At 36.3% G+C, this 19,113-nt stretch overlaps 1 protein-coding gene across 2 annotated transcripts; it reads right to left on the bottom strand.

Annotated features, from left to right (window-relative positions):
* Positions 1–394: 394 nt before the first annotated feature.
* On the bottom strand, positions 395–18,657 carry LOC308411166 (nuclear GTPase SLIP-GC-like). Of its 2 annotated transcripts, XM_080904943.1 has the most exons (24): positions 18,369–18,657; positions 17,281–17,362; positions 17,008–17,120; positions 16,647–16,685; positions 14,496–14,537; positions 14,351–14,389; positions 13,904–13,928; positions 13,690–13,761; positions 13,329–13,416; positions 12,909–13,125; positions 12,554–12,751; positions 11,080–11,286; positions 10,814–10,980; positions 5,180–5,237; positions 5,014–5,101; positions 4,767–4,888; positions 4,377–4,553; positions 4,127–4,275; positions 3,918–4,035; positions 3,700–3,808; positions 3,484–3,614; positions 2,867–2,954; positions 2,698–2,784; positions 395–1,825 (listed from the first exon to the last, which is right to left on the bottom strand). In XM_080904943.1, exons 2-23 carry the CDS (start codon positions 17,345–17,347, stop codon positions 2,702–2,704), a joined length of 2,397 nt encoding a protein of 798 aa, XP_080761069.1. In that variant the 5' UTR covers positions 17,348–17,362; positions 18,369–18,657; the 3' UTR covers positions 395–1,825; positions 2,698–2,701. The 2 variants fall into 2 exon arrangements, with proteins under 2 accessions (XP_080761069.1, XP_080761070.1); XM_080904944.1 differs by lacking the exon at positions 14,496–14,537.
* Positions 18,658–19,113: the final 456 nt, after the last annotated feature.

Here is a 19,113-nt window from a genome sequence, read left to right as displayed (position 1 = left end):
TGTGAAACAGTAAATGTAAAGGTTATAAAAGGTAACTTTGGCCATAAAAGTTCATTATTATAGAATCATAGAAGAGAGATGCTGATAAGAAATGTGACTGGAGGATTGTATTTGACCTGTAAGGCCACTTAGACAAGAAACCTTTCTGATGAAGCAGGATCCACAATCATTTGACTTCTGGTTGATAAATGGTTTGTGGTTCAGTCTTTACAGTTCATAGATAATTTTGCTCTTTGTTACAAGCTACCGTGGGACTGCAAAGTACTTTTTGGCAGGTAGCTTAGTTGTAGGGTCAGAAAAAAAACACAAGAACAAGGTTTGAAAAACCATGTTTCCATCTTACAACTATAGAATCAATACAGAATAGAAACAACAGAAAACAATATGATATAATAACTAAAGTAGAAAGTGAGACATATTTTTGCTGCTGCTTTATTACTTATGACAACCAAAGAAACCATTGTATTACAGTAAATTAATATTTAGGTTAGAAATGTAAGTAAAATGGTATACATAAGACATGTGCTATATAGAAAACTGGGAAGAATCTGAATATCACAGTATCCCTGTGGTTTAAAGCACTAAAATTAACAATCTGTAACATTGTAGTTCTACTGCTGTATAATTTTCTGTATAACTAGGGTCTACAAATAATGAACAAATACAACAAAATGGAGAAAATAGATATATCAAAACATCTTTGCACAAAGTGCTGCCCTTTTGGTTTAGACCCTCACAATTAAAACCTTAAAAACTCTGGGAGGAATTCATGCTTAAAAATCTTCATCTATCCATTTTCTTCTGCTTATCCAATTCAGGGATGCTGGAGCCTTTCCCAGTTGTCAGGCGAGAGGCAGAGTACACCCTGAACAGGTTCCTAAGGTTATTCCACTCAAATAAAACTAAAGTAAAAACTAAGACTAGATATGAATATTTTAGTTAAACAAAATAAAAACAACAAGCAACAGAAATGATTAAATGACCTCATTTGAAATACAAATCAGAGGAAATAGTTTTAGTTTCAGTATTTGTTAGTTTGGTAAAAATGTTATTACAATGTGCCTGACATGGTATTGATGGATGTGTTTGAGACACTGGACATGTAACAAGACAAGTGGGTCAACTGTTTTCAAAAAGTGAAACATTTCTATTGTTTCCACTGGTTTTCCTAAATTTTGTCTCTGATATTTCCACTAAATACAACAATAATTAAAAAAAAAAAAATTAACAGTAAGGCAAGGCAAGTTTATTTATATAGCACAATTCAACAACAAGGTGAATCTAAGTGCTTTACAGAGACATTAAAAAACAATAAAAAAAGCATGATTTAAAATTGATTAAAAGAAAAAAAACAGTAGATAAAATCAGAACGTAACAGTAATAAAAACCAACTAAAATTAAACATTTTCAAACAATGAAAAATAAATTGAAATTGTAAGTCTTGAAACTAAACAGAAATGAAAAATAAAAATAAATGACAAAATACAAAACTAATAACACCAATTAACCTAACCCCCACGCATGTTTTTGGCCTGTGGGAAGAAGTTGGAGTACACAGAGAGCACCCACACAGACACAGGAAGAAAAAGCAAAGTCCACACAGAAAGGCCTCAAACTGGATTCAAACCCAGGAGCTTTTCTCAGTGAAGACTGAAAAATCTCATTTCACCAAATTCATTAAAAGTCAAACACAACATTCAAAGACAGCAAGCAACACAACAGAAATGTCTGTGGTGATATCCAGAGACCTCATGCTTTTGGTCAGTGTTCCCTCAGAGATGCTGAGTGGGTCATCAGGTTTCTGCTGTTACTGTGTGGAGCAAATCTGAAACATCCAGTAATAATAAGCACAAAGATTTTTAACACTCAGCTGCTCAGGCAAACAGTAAAATTGCCAGTGCTTACAGCTAGCTTTAAGATGTCTTGAAAGCTCCTCAGCCTAGAATAGAAAATCTTAATATCTGTTGTTTCTGTTACTGTTTGTGTAGAAAATCATTTTTGGAAACACTTTATTTTAACATGTTTGAGGTGACTCGGATGTAAAAAGGGTAAAATAACACAAATTATAAGTGGTGATATTATTCAAATACTTTGTCTGTGCACAGAAATAATTAATTCAGCATGTTTACCTCAGCTGTCAGTCTGATATGAGTCAATAAGTCACTTCTGTCCAAAGACTGTGGACAATATTCAGGGAAGTTTTTGAGCATGTCCTGAACGTTTATGTTGGTAGTGCTGCTGTTTTCACAACTGTTAGCAGTTGTTTAGCAGCTGCTAGTAAACTTCTTTTAAAGTAAATCTAACATTATGGTGTCACACTTTAACACTTAGTGAAAAAAACTCTCATCCAACGTAAGAATATAATCAAACATTTTATCAGAGAGAAATGGGGATGTTTAGGGCACCGGTGCATAACATTACCTGGCACCAATGTTAGATAAGAACCAGCTGGGTTTTTTTTTTTTTTAGCTGAGATGATGAAAATACAAGCGGACAGCTTAAATGGCCATATGTAATTTAAAATGGCTATTTCGGATCTTTAAATTATGACAAAAGTTAATGTATATTTAGGTGCTTAGGATTGTCATCAGATTTCACCCCCTCTCTTTGAGAATTCACAGGAACTATTAAAGTAATTTAACACAAAATGGTTAATAATAATAATTCTGTGACATGAAATAACATTTAAATATTTACCTGGTTACTGTGATGTCATTTCTCCCTCTTGACTGCGCTTAACTTCATTGTAATGTTGCTGCACAGTTTCAAGATCCCCTGAAACATCTGAAAAACAAAAAATAAATAAAACATGCTTTGGCATTGTTCAACATACATGATTCACCTTTATAGCCTATATTTTCTTTACCTGGGAGACTCTCACTCAAAGTTGATGCCTTGAGTGAGTGTTTAATGGAGTGGTCCATGGTTTCCTCCAGTTCCTTACAGATGATCGTCTAATTAAACATCAGAGCTTTTATTACTTTTTCCAAAGTCAAATATTGACGTTTAGAAACACCTGAAACATCTAAATTAATGGGTAGATGTTTGTTTAGAGTGCTTGTGGCCAGTTTATACTTCAAACTCTTCAGTTCAACCCATCGTATCAGACTAAATCTTTGTAATGCTGAAAAATAAAAATATTAACAGCAGCCTCACTAATGTTTAGAGAGCAGGGGTGGGCAACTTCCAGGCTTCAAGGGCTGGTGTCATGTAGGTTTTAGATGTGTCCTTGATCCAACACAGCTGATTTAAATCGCTACATTACCTCCTCAACATGTCCTGAAGTTCTCCAGAGGCCTGGTAACAAACTAATCATTTGATTCAGCTGTGTTGACCCAGAGTGATATCTAAAACCTGCTGGACACTGGCCCTTGAGGCCTGGAGTTGCCTAGCCCTGGTTTAGAGAATGTTCAGACTGAGCCAAAGCACTCAAATACAGAAAAAACACTACTTGGTCTCATTGTATGTTATAATTTGACAAACCATCAATATATTCATCTTCTTCATCATGGTCTTTTTTGCGTCCTCATACATGTTCCTATTTAAGGATACATGTGTCTCAATAGTCTTCCTCATTTTTTTCAGTGCATCAGTTCCAGAAATTTTTTGTGCGTCTACAAGAAAAGAATAAACTTTGTCAAAACATTTTTTTATGTACAATTGTGATTTATTACAGTGACAAGCTGACAATCTTCTTACCTTTATAGCACTTTTTCATGTTTTTCTCAATTGTCTCTGTTAGACTGTTGTAGATGATTTTCTTCCCCTTTAGGATTATTTTGTTGAGTTTTGCCTTAATTTTATCCTCCTTAAAAACATGAAACATGGATGAGTTAATAAACAGAATTAGTATTTGTAGAGTGAATAGGTAAATTCTGCTATAATGGACTGACAAACTGGATAGTTTCATGTCGTACCTCTGTCTGGAGAAATATCAGCTGCAGTTTGACATCTTGGTATTTTTGAATCAGTGATTTTGTGTCAAGTGAAAATCTACTGATGACTCCATTGAAAGATCCGCCTTTAACATCATTTCTGAAAAAAAATGTTTCATGATGGCAGTATTGACAAGTTTGTTTTAATTATTTCAAGTATAGTGTACAGTTTAAAATGTGTTTATTCTTACGGGAAGGTCTTTCTGAATTTTTCATCAATGCTGTCAGTCAAGCATGAAGCTAACATTGTGTTGAGATTTATGTGTTCCCCTTTTTTTGTTTGGTGGATGCCGTATTTCCAAACCACAGCCTGTAGTGTCTTGAAAAAACTAGGCTCTTGCTGAAACAAATTGGAAAACCATTTTAAAAACACATGCTCATATAAAGGTCAAAATCTGTTGCTATGATGTTAATTATAATAATTATAATTCAGATACGTACATCATGGTCCAAAAAAAATTTCAGTTTTTCTTCAGAGGTTTTGGAATTTTTAACGCCTTCTGTAAGACATTGTTCAAAATCCTTGATCGCTTCATCAACTGCTCTTTTGACTTGATCAAGTTCTTCTTTCAAGTTTTTCTCGAGAACTTTACATACATCATCTGCTTTTCCAACACCCTGAAATTAAAACAGTATATTTATTCTTTATTAAAGCAGTAATAACATAAATACAACTCTCTATTTTCATTCATCATTTTGAAATTTTTTTCAGTCAGTTCCTGTCAAAAAATCTTGATAACTAAAATCTTGTTAGGTGTCAGAGTTATGGAAACATTTGAAGTTATCAATTTGTCATTAATATATTGTTCCACACAGATAACTTGATCTCACCGCTTTGCTGCACCTGGCACCTTCAATCAAAGACAGAATCCCATAAGCTCCATTCACATAGTTTATTGTCTCAGAGTGGCAGTCGTTGAGATTTTGCAGGAAGTCTTGAAGTTTGGGTATTTCTGTAAATAAAAGTAATTTAATCTAGTAACTTCTTCCTGGTTTACATAGAGGGAAAATAAAACAAGATATGCATTGAATAAGATTTCTTTTAATCACAAAATATTCTGACATGCTTACAACCTACCATTGTCATCTTCTTTTACACGTTTTCTTTTCAGGAACTCATCAGCACTCACTGTGAACACTTTGAAACCTTTATCGCTGAACTGCTCCTGAAATAATGTGTTTTAATTTTAATAAAGCTTTGCCTCGCCATTACAGAAAACTGTTTGAACATCTTTAAAACTCACACTCAGTTCCTGGAATTCGTTCATCACTTCTTCCTTGGCTTCCTGGTTGTGTGCAACTCTTAAATGGATAGAAAAGAAAACTGGACTCAACATATAGCTTAATCATACAGCAACACATCAAGAAAATAGCTGAGTGTTTGTCTTTCAAAGGATTTGCATGTGGAGTGCAAGATACCTTTACCACTTCAAAAAGATGTGTCAATAAGATCAGCATAATTAAAGGACTGACCACTTCAGGCCCCGCTTTTCTGCCTTCTTTTTTTTTTCTTTTTTCTTTTTTTTTGTGTCCCGTTTGGATCTTTAGCCATCAGAATTGTTGTCTTCAGGCCAAGAAAGATGCCAAGCGGATTTATTTTACCAAGTGGATCATCATGGCCTTGCCATATTGGTCCATTTGATTGACCTTTATTATAATTATGAATTTATTTTACTTTCAGTTCCTACAAACGGGACAGACATGACTGGGCGACAGGACAGGGAGAAAGAATGAAAGAAAGAGAGGGAGAGAAAGAAAACCAAAGGGGAGAAGAGACGGTGAGAAGGGGGGGAAGAAAGAAAAACAAAAACAAACAACAAAAAAAAAAAAAAAAAAAAAAAAAAAAACACCTGGGTCACCTGTATGGAGAAAAAAAACAGAAGAGAAAGCAAACAACAAAGAGCAACATAATAAAAAAAACAGCACCATCACAATAAACTAGCTAGCAGTAGATATCAGTAGATACTAAGTAATAAACGATATTGTGCAGCACGCAAGATAGACAGCGCACAATGTGCTTCTTTTTATTTTCTGAAGGATCGTGCTTTCTATTATTCCTAACCTTTTTTTTTTATTGTTTATGGTTTCATTCAATGGTAAATGGCCACATGCTTATACAGATTCTGCAAACCACAGTAGTTAAAGTAATAGTTCTGACTGCTAGTGAAAATAGTTTTATTTACAAATAACTCCCTCACTGAACTAACACAATTCCTCAAAATGTTTGTAAGTAAGTAAGTAAAATTTATTTATATAGCACTTTTCACAGATAAAAATCACAAAGTGCTTTACAACACAGGAAATGGAAATATAAAAACAATATAACAGTAAATAAAACAATGTAAAACAATAAAACTATAAAAACTATAAAAACAGCATAAGAAGAAATTAATCAAATGCTTTTCTAAATAAAAATGTCTTCAGCTGTTTCTTAAAAGAATCAATGGAGTCCGTGCAGCGAAGAGACAGTGGGAGAGAATTCCACAACCGTGGTGCCACAGTCTGAAAGGCCCGATCACCACGAGTTTTAAAACGAGTGCGCGGTACCACCAGCAGTCTCTGATCTAATGACCTTAAAGCCCGAGAAGATGAATGTGGTTTCAGCAGGTCAGATAAATGTACTCTCTGCTTATATTCCTTCATATTAAATATTTTTTAAATAACTTATTTTAACATTGCATTCAACAACAAACTTAAAGGGCCAAATTGCAATATATTTCTTCACGTCAATATACAGGCTGCAAGGGGGGGTGACGTGGGCCGCAAGTGGCCCCCGGGCCATGAGTTTGAGACCCTGTTCTGAAGTATAAAAGGACAACGCTTTGTGATTTTCTATAAAGTTATGTTTAGCTATGTGTATACCACGGCACCTTTTTGACAAACATGCTGAAAGTGGAAAATGAGAAACATGTCCCATGCTGTACTTGAACCCACAACCTTAGACAAACAGATCTAAACTGTTTCGCATTCGTTTTGTATCGTAGTGCTAAATCACTACAGATGTAATATACTTTTGTCCACTATGGTTTTCCGGCGCTGTTTCAAGTCTGAGTCGCCACTTCCAGAGAAGAAATCAGATCTCAGAGCTCTGTGATCATTAACCACAGGTAAGAAAAAGGTTATCTGAAATAAGAGTAAACCTACAGAACGAATATGCAGCTGTGTTTTGAAGGGTTATCTGATTTATGACAGCTAGCGTCCATCATTTGGTTAAACAGTTGTGTCAGTTGTGCTGAAGTAAAGAGCTAAATGATGAATGAACGGGAGGTTTCAGTTATTCGTGTGTTGCTGTCATGTTGTAATGGTAAATAAGCTGGGTGGGTTTCTGACAGTGTTGTGTTCATATCTTATGAACATTAGAAACGCTAACTGACAGAAATAGAGCACAGACCTGCTATTTTCAATTCTTTAAATAAAAATTTCATTCAAACACTTTTTTCTATATTCAAGTGTTTTATATCTAACATTCACACTAAGATAAATACATCAGATGGTCGGTTGCGCCGTGTGTCTGGCGACACTCTTGATGGAGGACATTGAATGACATCTATCAATTCGGAACCACGATAACAGAATTCTGGCTGACTGGAGCTGGCTCGGACCTGGCTTATTGAAGAACAAGAAGTGGCTACAGCTGTTCAAAATCCCACAAGGCTGGCTGACATGATAGACGATGGGCAGGGCTGTGAGTACACAGACTGTGTTTATTGAACGCAATATGGATAAGATCTTGGAGAAGAAGATCAGCTGAACACGGAACACACACACACACACACGCATGTACACTGACACAGACCTACATTCACCCCCCACCCCCTCCAAACGCCTTGGAAGTGTCTTCTATGTTGTGAGATGTGATGATTCATGTGCTATGTGCTGAGGTGTTTTTTTTTTCTGTGTCAAACTGATCTCCCTGTTGGAGCTCAGTCTGGGGAGTTCTTTTTTTTCCTCCCTAACCCCTTCCATTGTTATTCCTCTCTGACCTGTCTTCCCCATGTGACGTAATGTATGTATGGTCGGAAGGGTAAGATGGTGCTGGCAAGGCTGGCAGCAACCCAATTTCCCTCGGGATGAATAAAGTATTATGTCAATGAAAAATTGTACTTAGTAGTCAGTATAAGCTTTTAATGATATAAGTTTACATGTGATAGAATACTGCATGATGGCCTTTTTATTACTTAGAACTGATTGTTCTTTATAAAAACTTGTTCTGATATTTTTATCTGAATCTTCCCACAGCGATAGTAAGAAGCTCAACAAGCAGTTCTGACCTCTTACCAGGAAAAAGAGCTGCTTCCCACATTCCACCACACACACACACACACACACACACACACACACACACCAATATTCCACTGAACAAAGCGCTGATCACAGGGCCCCCACTCTTGTGTGAGCGCTCTGTGACCGCCCTTGCAAGTAAAACCTGCAGCGTGTGTGTGTATCCACTCTCTGACTCTCAGCTGAAGAAGTGTCATTTAGAATAAAACTCTTGACATATTATCAATCAATCAAGAGCAAATCAGGGGTCAGCATCTTGCCCAAGGATACTTGCATGCAGACTTTCTTTACTGCCCTTCTAAATTATACTGTCTATACAGAGATGCTTCCTGGTGCAAAACACTGTCTTTGCATTCACCTAATAAACAACACAGGATTATCATGGTATTGTTACAACCCCCTCTGCTAAGGGACAGGGAGTGAAATAAAGGTTTTATTGCAAAATTCAAACAGAAAACCGACAGGGCCACGTACTGCAAACCACTAGGCATATAACCAGCACAAAATTAACTAAACCTAAAAGCTAAAGCTAACTAAGGCTAACCTCACGAGCAGTAACACCTCAAAAATCTACTCAAGCTAAGTTCAACCATAGTTAGGGGTTAACAAGCAGAGTTCAACACTATGAACAGTGTTTAGCGAGCAGGATATCATCTCAAATGTACTTCATGAAAGTATAGGTAATTAATGCAGAAACACAGCCCCAAGGGTGGTAACACTATATAATGTAATTTACAAATAAACAAGACAATCAAATAAAATCATAAAGTAATGTGAAAAATTAATGTTACCTACATTATCTAAGTACAAACTGGTGTTTATCCTTTGATAATGTAACACAAGCTTTGTCCCTACCAGGCCTTGAACCTGTTCTCTGACGGTTCTGTGTAAGCAATCTTTTTTTTTATTTCATTGGCTGTTGCTGCATTCACACTGAATGCAATACAGCCTGCAGCGTGTGTTGCTGCATTCACACTGAATGCATTACAGCCAATACGCAATGGCCCCCCACAGAAAGAGTAGCAGTTTACCCACTAAACCTCTCAGTGAGACACATGACAAGCTAACAAACTGTAGATGAGCCTTGTGGTGAGTATTACCTCATAGGTGGGGCCCAGACTATGGTGAGACACAGACAAACCAGTACCCAAATTATATTCAAATGAGGGATGCTGTAATAGAGTGAATTGTTGCCTTATGGCTTATAAACTGGGAAGTGAACGTGATATCAATGTGTTTTAAAAACTGTGGGGATCCCAAGAAGTTGTTCTACACATGTGTGGATTTTTGTTTGTGTAGAGCTTAAATTTAAGGTCACAAGTGCGAGTTAAAAAATGTTCTGTAAAATCTTTGCTCCAAAAGTGGTTGGTGGAATTAAACAGGGAGTGAATTTCCAGGTACTGTTTTTAAGGCTGGGGAAACCTGCAGTAAGCTTTCGTCACGACGAAACATTTCTCCCACTGAAAACACTGTCCAGTTGAACAGAATCAACTTTTGGGGATTAACTTACTTGGATGATTGAACATGTATCTAGATGTTAAAGAAAAAAAATTCACCTGAGGATTTGTGTGCCTCACACTAGCCTCATGCTAACTCTCCAATACACATGAATGGGGAGGGATTTGAGAGACAGAAAAACTGTAGAAATGAAGTGAAATAAATATCTTAGTTTTGCAGACAGTTGCTCTGGTCAATTTGGTGTAACAGTAGGGTCTAAGTCAAACGGTGTGGGAGAAATATGGCCTAAAAGAAGGAAAGTGATTCAAAGTCAATGTGACCCTATCAGCAGAAAAGAGGAATATTTCAGAAAGTGTTTAAAATTTTAAAAATCTGAATGGAAGCACGCAGCTCACAGACAAGCGACAAACGGTGTGAGACTAGTTAGCGGCTAAAGACATAGATTAATAATAAACAAAAATGGCTGCTGCTTTACAACGATCCAATGAAAATACAAATAAGCAAAATGGCCACTGACATTAACATCCATGGCACAATTTATTCTTTAACATGCAATTGGAACACCTTAAGTCTTTTCAAAAAATTAAAAAAAAATCCCTGCCCTTGAAATAACAACAAAGGAATAACTAGAGAACACATTTCCTAAAGAAAACTCAAGTGTGAATGTGGATAGCTGAATTGTTTGAGATGAAATGTCATAACTTCTGAACCTTTGGTTGGGAAAATATCCATTGAGCTGAAATACACCGAACCATTCATCTGAAAGTCAAAGTGCAGAATTGCTGAAAGCTGAAGTTCACAAAGTCTAAATTTTCTTTTGTCATTTAATCAGCTTATTCTGTTCAGCTACTTTCAAACTCTGAAACTACTTCTTCGGTGTGAACTTCTGCTCTCATGTGAATGAGTTGGTGTATTCAGTGTACACACTGGTGTACAAGACTAAGTAATTATAAAAATTCAACTCAAACAATTCAGCTGTCAGCGTTCACACTGAATTTTCTTCAAGAAATGCATTCTCTAGTAAACTGGTACTATCTTAGTCTTGATAATAGTATGTGTCTTTAATATGATTTTTGATATCAGTTATTGAGTACTTTTGCCAACACATTCAGCACTGTGTGGTTTGGTAATTCACTTACCGATCATCTGCAGGATCAGACTTGGTGCAGATAAAGTGGATTTGCTGACATTGACCACCATTTCCAATGAGCCCATGTGCACTTTTTAGGATCTCCCAGGCTTCAACTTCTGATGCTGCTCGAGTAATTTCAGCCACAATCCACACAGTAGAACAATCTACAACAATCTGAAAGAGAATCATAGAATGTCAATTTTAAATAATTACACAAAACAATGTTCAGACAACACAGGACAAAACAAGATGCAGTGGATGTGAATAAAATACCTGTTTCCACATTTCGTTCCTGCTCTTGTTACGATCACCATTTCCAGGAAGGTCCACAAGTGTGACATGCTGCAGGAGCTCATTGTGAGGCACCCTGACAGTCACACTTTTCACTAGTGGCCAAAACCACTGCTGTGCTTTATATCCATCTTCCTGCTTTGGTCCACCCTTTGTGTATATACGAAGTTTTTGAGATAGCTCTTGAGCCTGCAATAAATGAAATAAATACGATAATGCAAGACACGTAACCTGTACAATCACTGAACGTGTCTTCAAATTGGATTAAAGAAGTAGTGCAACGTAAAATATGACTGAAGAGCAACGATAACGTGTAGTGAGTATTGTAGCTTTTAGTGATACTATACCTGAATACGTACTTATACCTAACTGAATTTCTAAAACTTACAATTACAGTAAATTAGGAGCAGAAAACCCCAAATACAGCACAGGCTAATGTAAGTATGTACAACCATATGTACACTCTTGACCTCAGGAGCTAATACTGACATCTTTAGGATGAAAAACTTTTTGAAAGCTTTTCTCATACCATCTATCCATAACATGACTTTTTGTTTGTTTCAAATCCTCTAAATCCATTTCAGTGGAACTCAAATTTGTTTGTTTTTTTCTCCTTTTTTAAAGCTATTCCTTGATGAACTTGCTGAGTTGCACAGCGACTATCACTCATTCTGTTAAAAAACTAAAAAACAAAAAGAATTAGAACCTCCCCTGGTACATTTGGTTGTCATTTTATGGATTTGGAGGTGTGATAAATAAAAATGTTCTCAGTTACAAATCCACTAAACTTGCAGTTAAATTAGTCCAATTTCTATAGAGTAGGCCGACAGTAAATTATGTCAGTCCTCGCAAACTGAAAACATAAATACTTTCTCAAAGAATGCATTATTTAGAGTTTCTGAGCTTACTGTGTCACATTCCAAAGATTTCTTCATGGAGTTTAAAATTTCTGGAATATGTCTGAAATGCTTTTCTTCAATGAGGTTTTTGTTTTTCCACTCTCTGAGTGCTCAGATAAAGTAGAAAAGGTCTATATAAGAATCAGTCTTCCCTATTTAAGTAGGATGGCAGGACCTGACAAGGGAGCTCAGTGTGCTGAGCTGCAGGAGGCAGCTGGAAAACATTGTAAATAAACATTCACATTTTTGTTTCTGTCTTTGGTCCTTTGATCACATCTAGTTTTCAAACTGGTCAAAAGCAGCACTGAGGTTTGATAAGGCAAGAAAAGATTTGTTTTGTGATTTTGGTCTGTAGCACTTATCAAAGATGCATTATATTCTACTCTGCTTCTATTTTTTTTCTTTCTTCATTTTTTTTAATAACAGTTAAAGCCCAATTTGCATAGAGTAGGCCGTCTATAAATTATATCAATTTCAGACTTTGCAAACAAATTTCACTCAGTAAAACAAGAAACATTCTAAGTAATAGTAAGTAATAGAATAGCATTTGACCTTACTGTGTCACAATTCAAAGATTTCCTCTTGGACGCTAGAAATTCTGGAATATTTTTGAAATACTTTGGTTCTATAAGGTTTTCAGGGGATTTGTCTTTCCATTCATCTCCATACAGGGCTGACAGCTTTTTAACCATGTCCCGATAGTCATCATCACCTTTCTTGTAAGTTTTCAGTGACCATAATTCATCATGCCACTCCTAAAACAAGATAAAAACAAAAACAATCTTTGGGTTTTCTTAAATGTCATGCAGACTAACTAGAAATTATAATTATTATAATTATGTATTATATAATTATTATATACATACTTATATATACATATACTGTGAAAAATAAACATTCATTTTATTGTACCTCTTCTTTAATGAACTCAATTTCCGCTTCATACTTTAAGCTACGTGTGTTAGCCTCCACTTTAATCACGACTGAGGTGCATGCGCTGATACTTCCAGTGGGCAAAAGATTCTTCTCATCAATGATGGCATTGATTAACGAGCTCTTTCCAGCCCCAGTTCTTCCAAAGACACCAACAAGCTCTCTCTTGTTAATCTCTAAATCACTGATTTTATTCCTATGGAACAAGAGTTTAAATGTGAGTTAATTTATTCAACAATGAAATGTATCGCAAAATTAGAAAGCCATCTCTTTGTGAACACCTTGTGTATATGATTTCCGTTCACCAGAATGGTCTTACAAAAGACATCTGGATCTCATATAAATAAAGCTTCATTATACCTTAAGTAAAAGGTCTTACTTAAATGTTTATATACCCACTTTATAAAAGCACCAAGTTCTTCTTTGTCGTTTATTTGGTCCTTGATTTGTTTCATTATGCGTTTCACTTCAGACAATATTCTGGTGTCTGTCAAAGTGAAAGTAAAGAAGTGTTTAGCAGGAATTATGAACCATTATAAACACACAATGTGATACACTGATATCCAAAAAGGGTAATGTATCAGGTTCTTATGGACCACTTACCAAGTACTTATGGCACAAGTTGATTGTTCAATGTTTGATTTGAAATAAGAAAAATTTAATATAGTACCTCAGATACCAGCAAACTGATGATAAAGTTTTTTCCTGCTATACAAGAAAAATTTCATTGGATATGTTGTTTAGAAACAAAGAAAAATACCTGAGTCACAACGTCTTTTAGCTGCTGGGAAACATTTGAGGGACTCAGCCTGAAGATCCAACTTTCGCTTTCCTAAGCCACAAAAAAATATCCGTTTGTTGGCAGGGTCTCTCTCGATATCCAAACTTAAGCTCAATGGAATCATTTAGTCAAAATAAAAATATTTCTGCTTTGAAAGATGAATATCAGATGTAATAGATAGTATATATCTTACCTTTGGAACTTGTGGATGGCAAAACCTGAGGATGAATATCAGCTATACAGATCACTATTTGCATTGGCATTGTTCGTTAACAACATTTAAAGGACACTAACATACAAGTTTTACAATCAACAAACGTAAATGCAGTGATTTTTTTTATTAGCCAGCAGACTGATGAAAAATAAATTATAATAACCTTCGTCTTAGTAAACATTGGTGATACTATGAGGCAATTCTTTCGCATAATTAAGTCCCAGTCACAAAGAGCTATAGAGACGGTTGGCAAACCTCCTAGCTAGGGCAAAATGTATATTCCGCAACTCCCTATGAATTAAGTTTTTAGATTCAGTCATTTATTGGCTTCTGTAGAGAGTGGTCAGTCTCTATAAACCAGAGAATGGAGCTTTACTTTGTATCAGGCAGTTGGCCCAAATGTCTGAAGTTCAGTATAATCCTTACCTGAACCACATCAGCTGCTTCTTCATGCTCCTGTTCAAGCTGCAGATAAAAAGTGCAAAGCAGTGTTTAATATTAAGCTCTTAAACATGTATTTGTCATGTGGACATTAAATCTGAAGGGGGAAAAAAAACTGTTTTTAACTTACTTGGAAAAAAACAATTGGTTCCTGATTTGAGTTTTGTTCTTCCTATCACAATCAAAACAATTAAAATCTACATTAGTTAAGAATTAATACAATTAAATATAATTACTGCCAGTGAAACATTGTCACCAGTGGGTCACTTGGTGTTTGCTTTCTGCATTAGAGTATGACTTCTTGTTCCAACACACAGTGGTGTTTTTGTGTAGCTTATCTGGGTAGCCAATTTAATTAAAAACTTATAACGTATTTCAAGGTGTAATCTTCAACCATTCACTCAGGAACACAGAATTGGAGACTCGACTTCACACCCTTAAACATCCCGTAGCTAGCCAGGCCCCTTTAGCCGGGGCACAGCCGAAGGTAGTGTAGGCTCCATTGGCTTCCTCTGGCAGATTGTCCCGAGCAGTCGGGGAAACAAGATGACTGGGTGACAATAGGGCTGCCACGATTAGTCGACTAGTCACGATTACGTCGACTATTAAAATTGTTGACGACTGATTTAATAGTCGACACGTCGTTTGAAGCTTTGTAAGATCCCAAAAGACGCAGGAATGAGTAGTAGGATTTAAGAGTGTAATAACGGACTGAAACAGAAGATGGCAGCACTGCATGTACAAGGATGCCAGCTGCCGTTAAACCCCGAAGAAGAAGAAGTAGCTGTGTCCCAGAATTCATAGCGCGACCCAGCTCAGTTTCCAACAATGGCGGCAGCTAGTTAGTGTTAACATTACTCTTATTATTCTTTCTGGGTCACAAAATAAACGTTTAACATGTTTTCAGGCAAGAATGTAGCTGTGTAAACCTCAAATGTCTGCTCAGTTTATCAAGACAACACATATTTTCAAAAGCGCTCCGACGTTTTCGGAGGCGTCTGTTACCCACTAGCTCGATAGCTAGCTGGGGTTCAAGGCTCACTAGAGCCCGTGAGAACACTGGACTCCCGGCAAATCGTTTTCAAACCCACCACCGTCTTTCGCTACTCAGGTTAAACATGATATATAAGTCATTTAGATAACTTAAAAATGTTATTGTTTGGCCTTTTTTTAGTATTTTATTTGTTCCTGAGTAAATCAGTTTGGCTGAGATTAAAGTTATAGTTTTTACACAGCTGAATAAAAGTCAAGCAGACAGCTGATTATCAGAAGTGTGAGATGCTCGAGAATATACTCCGGTGTCCCGTTATATTTTAGATAGCAAGGAGTTTATTAAACTTCACCGAAACAATCTGCAAATTTCATTAAAATTTAACAAACTATCATCTTGTCTTTATTTTTAGTTACCACATACCTTAAACACTTAAAGCTGTAAGCTAATGATAGTTATATAAGAGCAGATGCTGCTGGTGCAATAAGCTTGTACGTTTTATGTCCAATGGATGCATGATCTGATTAGTTGACTAATCGCAAAAATAATCGGTGACTAGTCGACTATCAAAATAATCGTTTGTGGCAGCCCTAGGTGACAATGAGGAGGAAGCCCCTGGTACACCACCAACCCATTCATGTGTCTAATTGTTTTTCCCTACTTGGCGACACACCCGCAGGGGATCAAACTCTGGTAATTGGTGATTCTGTTCTGAGACATGTAAAGCTAGAGACATCAGTCAAGATGGCCTGAACAGGCGACAGTGAGGGAAATTTAAAACTGCTGGCTAAGGGTAAACATAAATTCAGTAAAATTGTAATTTACGTTGGCAATACTGACATCCGGTTATGTCAATCAAAGGTCACTAAAATTAATATTCAATCGGTATGTAACCCTATAGGCCAGCGGTCCCCAACCTTTTTTGCGCCACGGACCGGCTTATGCCCGACAATATTTTCACGGACCGCCCTTTAAGGTGTCGCGGATAAATCCAACAAAATAAAACTAGTACCGGTACCGGGAAAAAAAGAAAATTTATTCATAACACGCGTGAAAAGACCAAGGAAAACCGAGTAAACGATAAAAACGATAACAAAATAATGCTGAAAACCGATGAAAACTATACATTTCACACCTGAGCCTCAACTCTCGCGGCCCGGTACCAAACGACTCATGGACCGGTACCGGTCCGAGGCCCGGGGGATGGGCCCGCAGCTATAGGCAACAGAATGAAACTCTATTTTGTCTCAGGTAGTTGGCCCAATGTCTGAAATTCATTATAATCCTTACCTGAACCAAACCAGCTGCTTCTTCATGCTCCTGTTTACCCTGCAGATAAAAAGTGCAAAGCCAAATAAAATACTGAGCACTTAAACATGTATTAAAAATTGTATTTCTCGTATAGATACTAAATCTCAAGGAAACAAAATAGTTTGTAACTTAATTGAAAAGAAGTGACTATTTCTTGATTTGTGTTTATTTCTTTCTAGCACCACCAAAACATTGTAAATCCATATTAGTGAAGAATTAAAAAAAAAATTATGCTACATATTGTTACTGCCAGTACATTTTTTTTAATATCAAGATAGTTCTAACAAAAATTAAACCTCTGTACACTAAAATAACAATGATTGTCAAAGAAATCAATTACCTTTAACAGCTTGAGGTTATTCTTGAATATCACTCTTGGTCCAGCTTTTGGGATCAAAATATCAATTTCTCGATCATCTAGATAATACAGACTTTCCGCATTGATTTGTTCATCTGTAATTAAAAGTAAAATTGAAGAGATAAAGATTATTCTCAACTTGCTTCAGAAATTCTCGCTAATGAGTGAAAAAGCAATCCGCACAGTTCTATAAGCTGTTTTACAGTTAACAGATCAAATAATAATCAATATCTGTCAATCAGATCAATACTTTACCTTTAAATTTCTTCACCCAATCACTTAGGCCCCATTCAAGCAGTGTGTTTCTTACGAAATCATCCATGACCAAGAAATGAAACTGAAATATAAAATGCAATATTTAACCAGACAGCACTGCTTTAAAGATTAGACATCATGATCAACTTTAATCCTTTAATGCATACAGAATACAATAGAACTTTATTTGTATAGCACATTCAAAACCAGCGGTACACCAAAGTGTTTTACAGTAATACAATAATTTAAAGAAAGGAAACTAACGGAATAAATACACCAACAGGCGGAGAGCACTAATTAGCTGCAGCGCAGTGAAAATATGCAAAAGAAAATACAAACACAACTCGACTAGGAGATTATTCAGCAATAAAATAAAATAAAATCATTAAAACTACATAAAAGAACATTTGCAGGATACAAATACTAACTAGGGAAGGCTAAATTGAATAAAAAGGTTTTCAACCGCGATTTAAAAGATTGAACTGATTCAGACTCAGGAATAGCAAAATAGGAAGATTATTTCAGAGTTTGGGTGCAGCTATGGCAAAAGCACGATCCCCTCTGGTCTTCAACCGTGCCCTAGGTTGCACTAAGAGCAACAGGCCCATCTACTAGGAGTGTACAAGCTGCGAAGTTTAACAAGATAGCTGGGAGCAATGTTATTTATAATTTTAAAGGTAACCAATAGTCATTTAAAATCAATACGGTATTTGATGGGAAGCCAATGAAGGTCAGCGAGGATAGGGGTGATAGAATCAAACCTGCCAGTTCCAGTTAAGAGGCGTGCAGCCGCATTTTTAACAAGCCGAAGTCTGCGGAGAAGGGGATTGGAGGCCAAAATAGAGGGAGTTACAGTAGTCTAATCTAGATGCAATAAAGGCATGGATACATTTCTCAAGGTCCTTACTGGGTATATAAGGCTTGGCCTTGGCAATTTGGCGTAATTGGTAAAAGCTAGATTTAACTACAGTGGAGACTTTGTTTGTTTGTCAACTTTAAAAGAACTGTCCAAGTGCGCCATCGTCGCACTCTCATACATCATCAGAGACACTGATATTAAATTCAGATTAAAAGTTTAAACTGCTCACCTTTTGTTAGAAGTAATGCTGGAAAAGGCTGGTGAAGAAAGCAGTGGGACACAAACAGGAAACAGGCGGAAAAAATAAAAATCGAGCAAAAAGCAAAGTCCACAAATGGATAAGGTTAAAATCAAACTGGAACTGTGTGGCTCAGACTGCACTATTGCAACTGCAATATAATAGAAGTTTACATATACATATAATAGAAAGGTAAACCCAACATGAATAAGGCGGGAGCAGGAAAAGCAGAACGGAGAACCGAGAAAGGCAGGAAGAGGAGGTGTTTGTGCAGCGCAGATGGGAGTGGGTGGCAGATGGGTAACCTGCCTCAGAGGAAGTGGGGTTTTTTTTTTTTGTTTGTTTAAAATCAATCAATGGGATTAAAGTTTACAGACGCATTTTCATCTATACTTAAAATACACTGAAAAAAAAAAACATTAAAAAAGGGAGAGAAATACTTTCAGCTGTTCCCTTTTTCACAAGAGCTCATCACAACAGACACAAGAATTTGTGCTGCTAACCAGAATCAAATCAGGGATCTTTCACTACTTAGGCAAACAGAAAAATAACTATATATCATGGAGCCACTAACATTAAGTTGCCAAACTACATTAAGGTTCTTAGATTAAAAATATCAACATAGGTTTTATTATCTGCTGCCACATTGTACTGATAATAAAGGCGTGAAACAATGTTGGGTGATGAAGACTTTTTTTAAAAAGTTCTTTATTATTACTATTCGTTTCATTTCAGC

This window comes from Rhamphochromis sp. 'chilingali', assembly GCF_963969265.1.
Source record: "Rhamphochromis sp. 'chilingali' genome assembly, chromosome: 15".
Classification (NCBI taxonomy): domain Eukaryota; kingdom Metazoa; phylum Chordata; class Actinopteri; order Cichliformes; family Cichlidae; genus Rhamphochromis; species Rhamphochromis sp. 'chilingali'.
Note: the sequence above shows the minus strand (reverse complement) of the source record. Positions and strands in the feature narration are given on the sequence as shown.

What these genes read in the sequence shown, in the direction of transcription:
- LOC308411166 (XM_080904943.1), bottom strand. Translation starts at nt 17,347, where the DNA reads ATGGATGATTTCGTAAGAAACACACTGCTTGAATGGGGCCTAAGTGAT. An exon ending in AACCAATTGTTTTTTTCCAA is followed by an intron (nt 14,390 to 14,495) that starts GTAAGTTAAAAA and finishes TTTTATCTGCAG; the next exon opens with CTTGAACAGGAGCATGAAGA. An exon ending in ACGAATTCCAGGAACTGAGT is followed by an intron (nt 5,102 to 5,179) that starts GTGAGTTTTAAA and finishes ACATTATTTCAG; the next exon opens with GAGCAGTTCAGCGATAAAGG.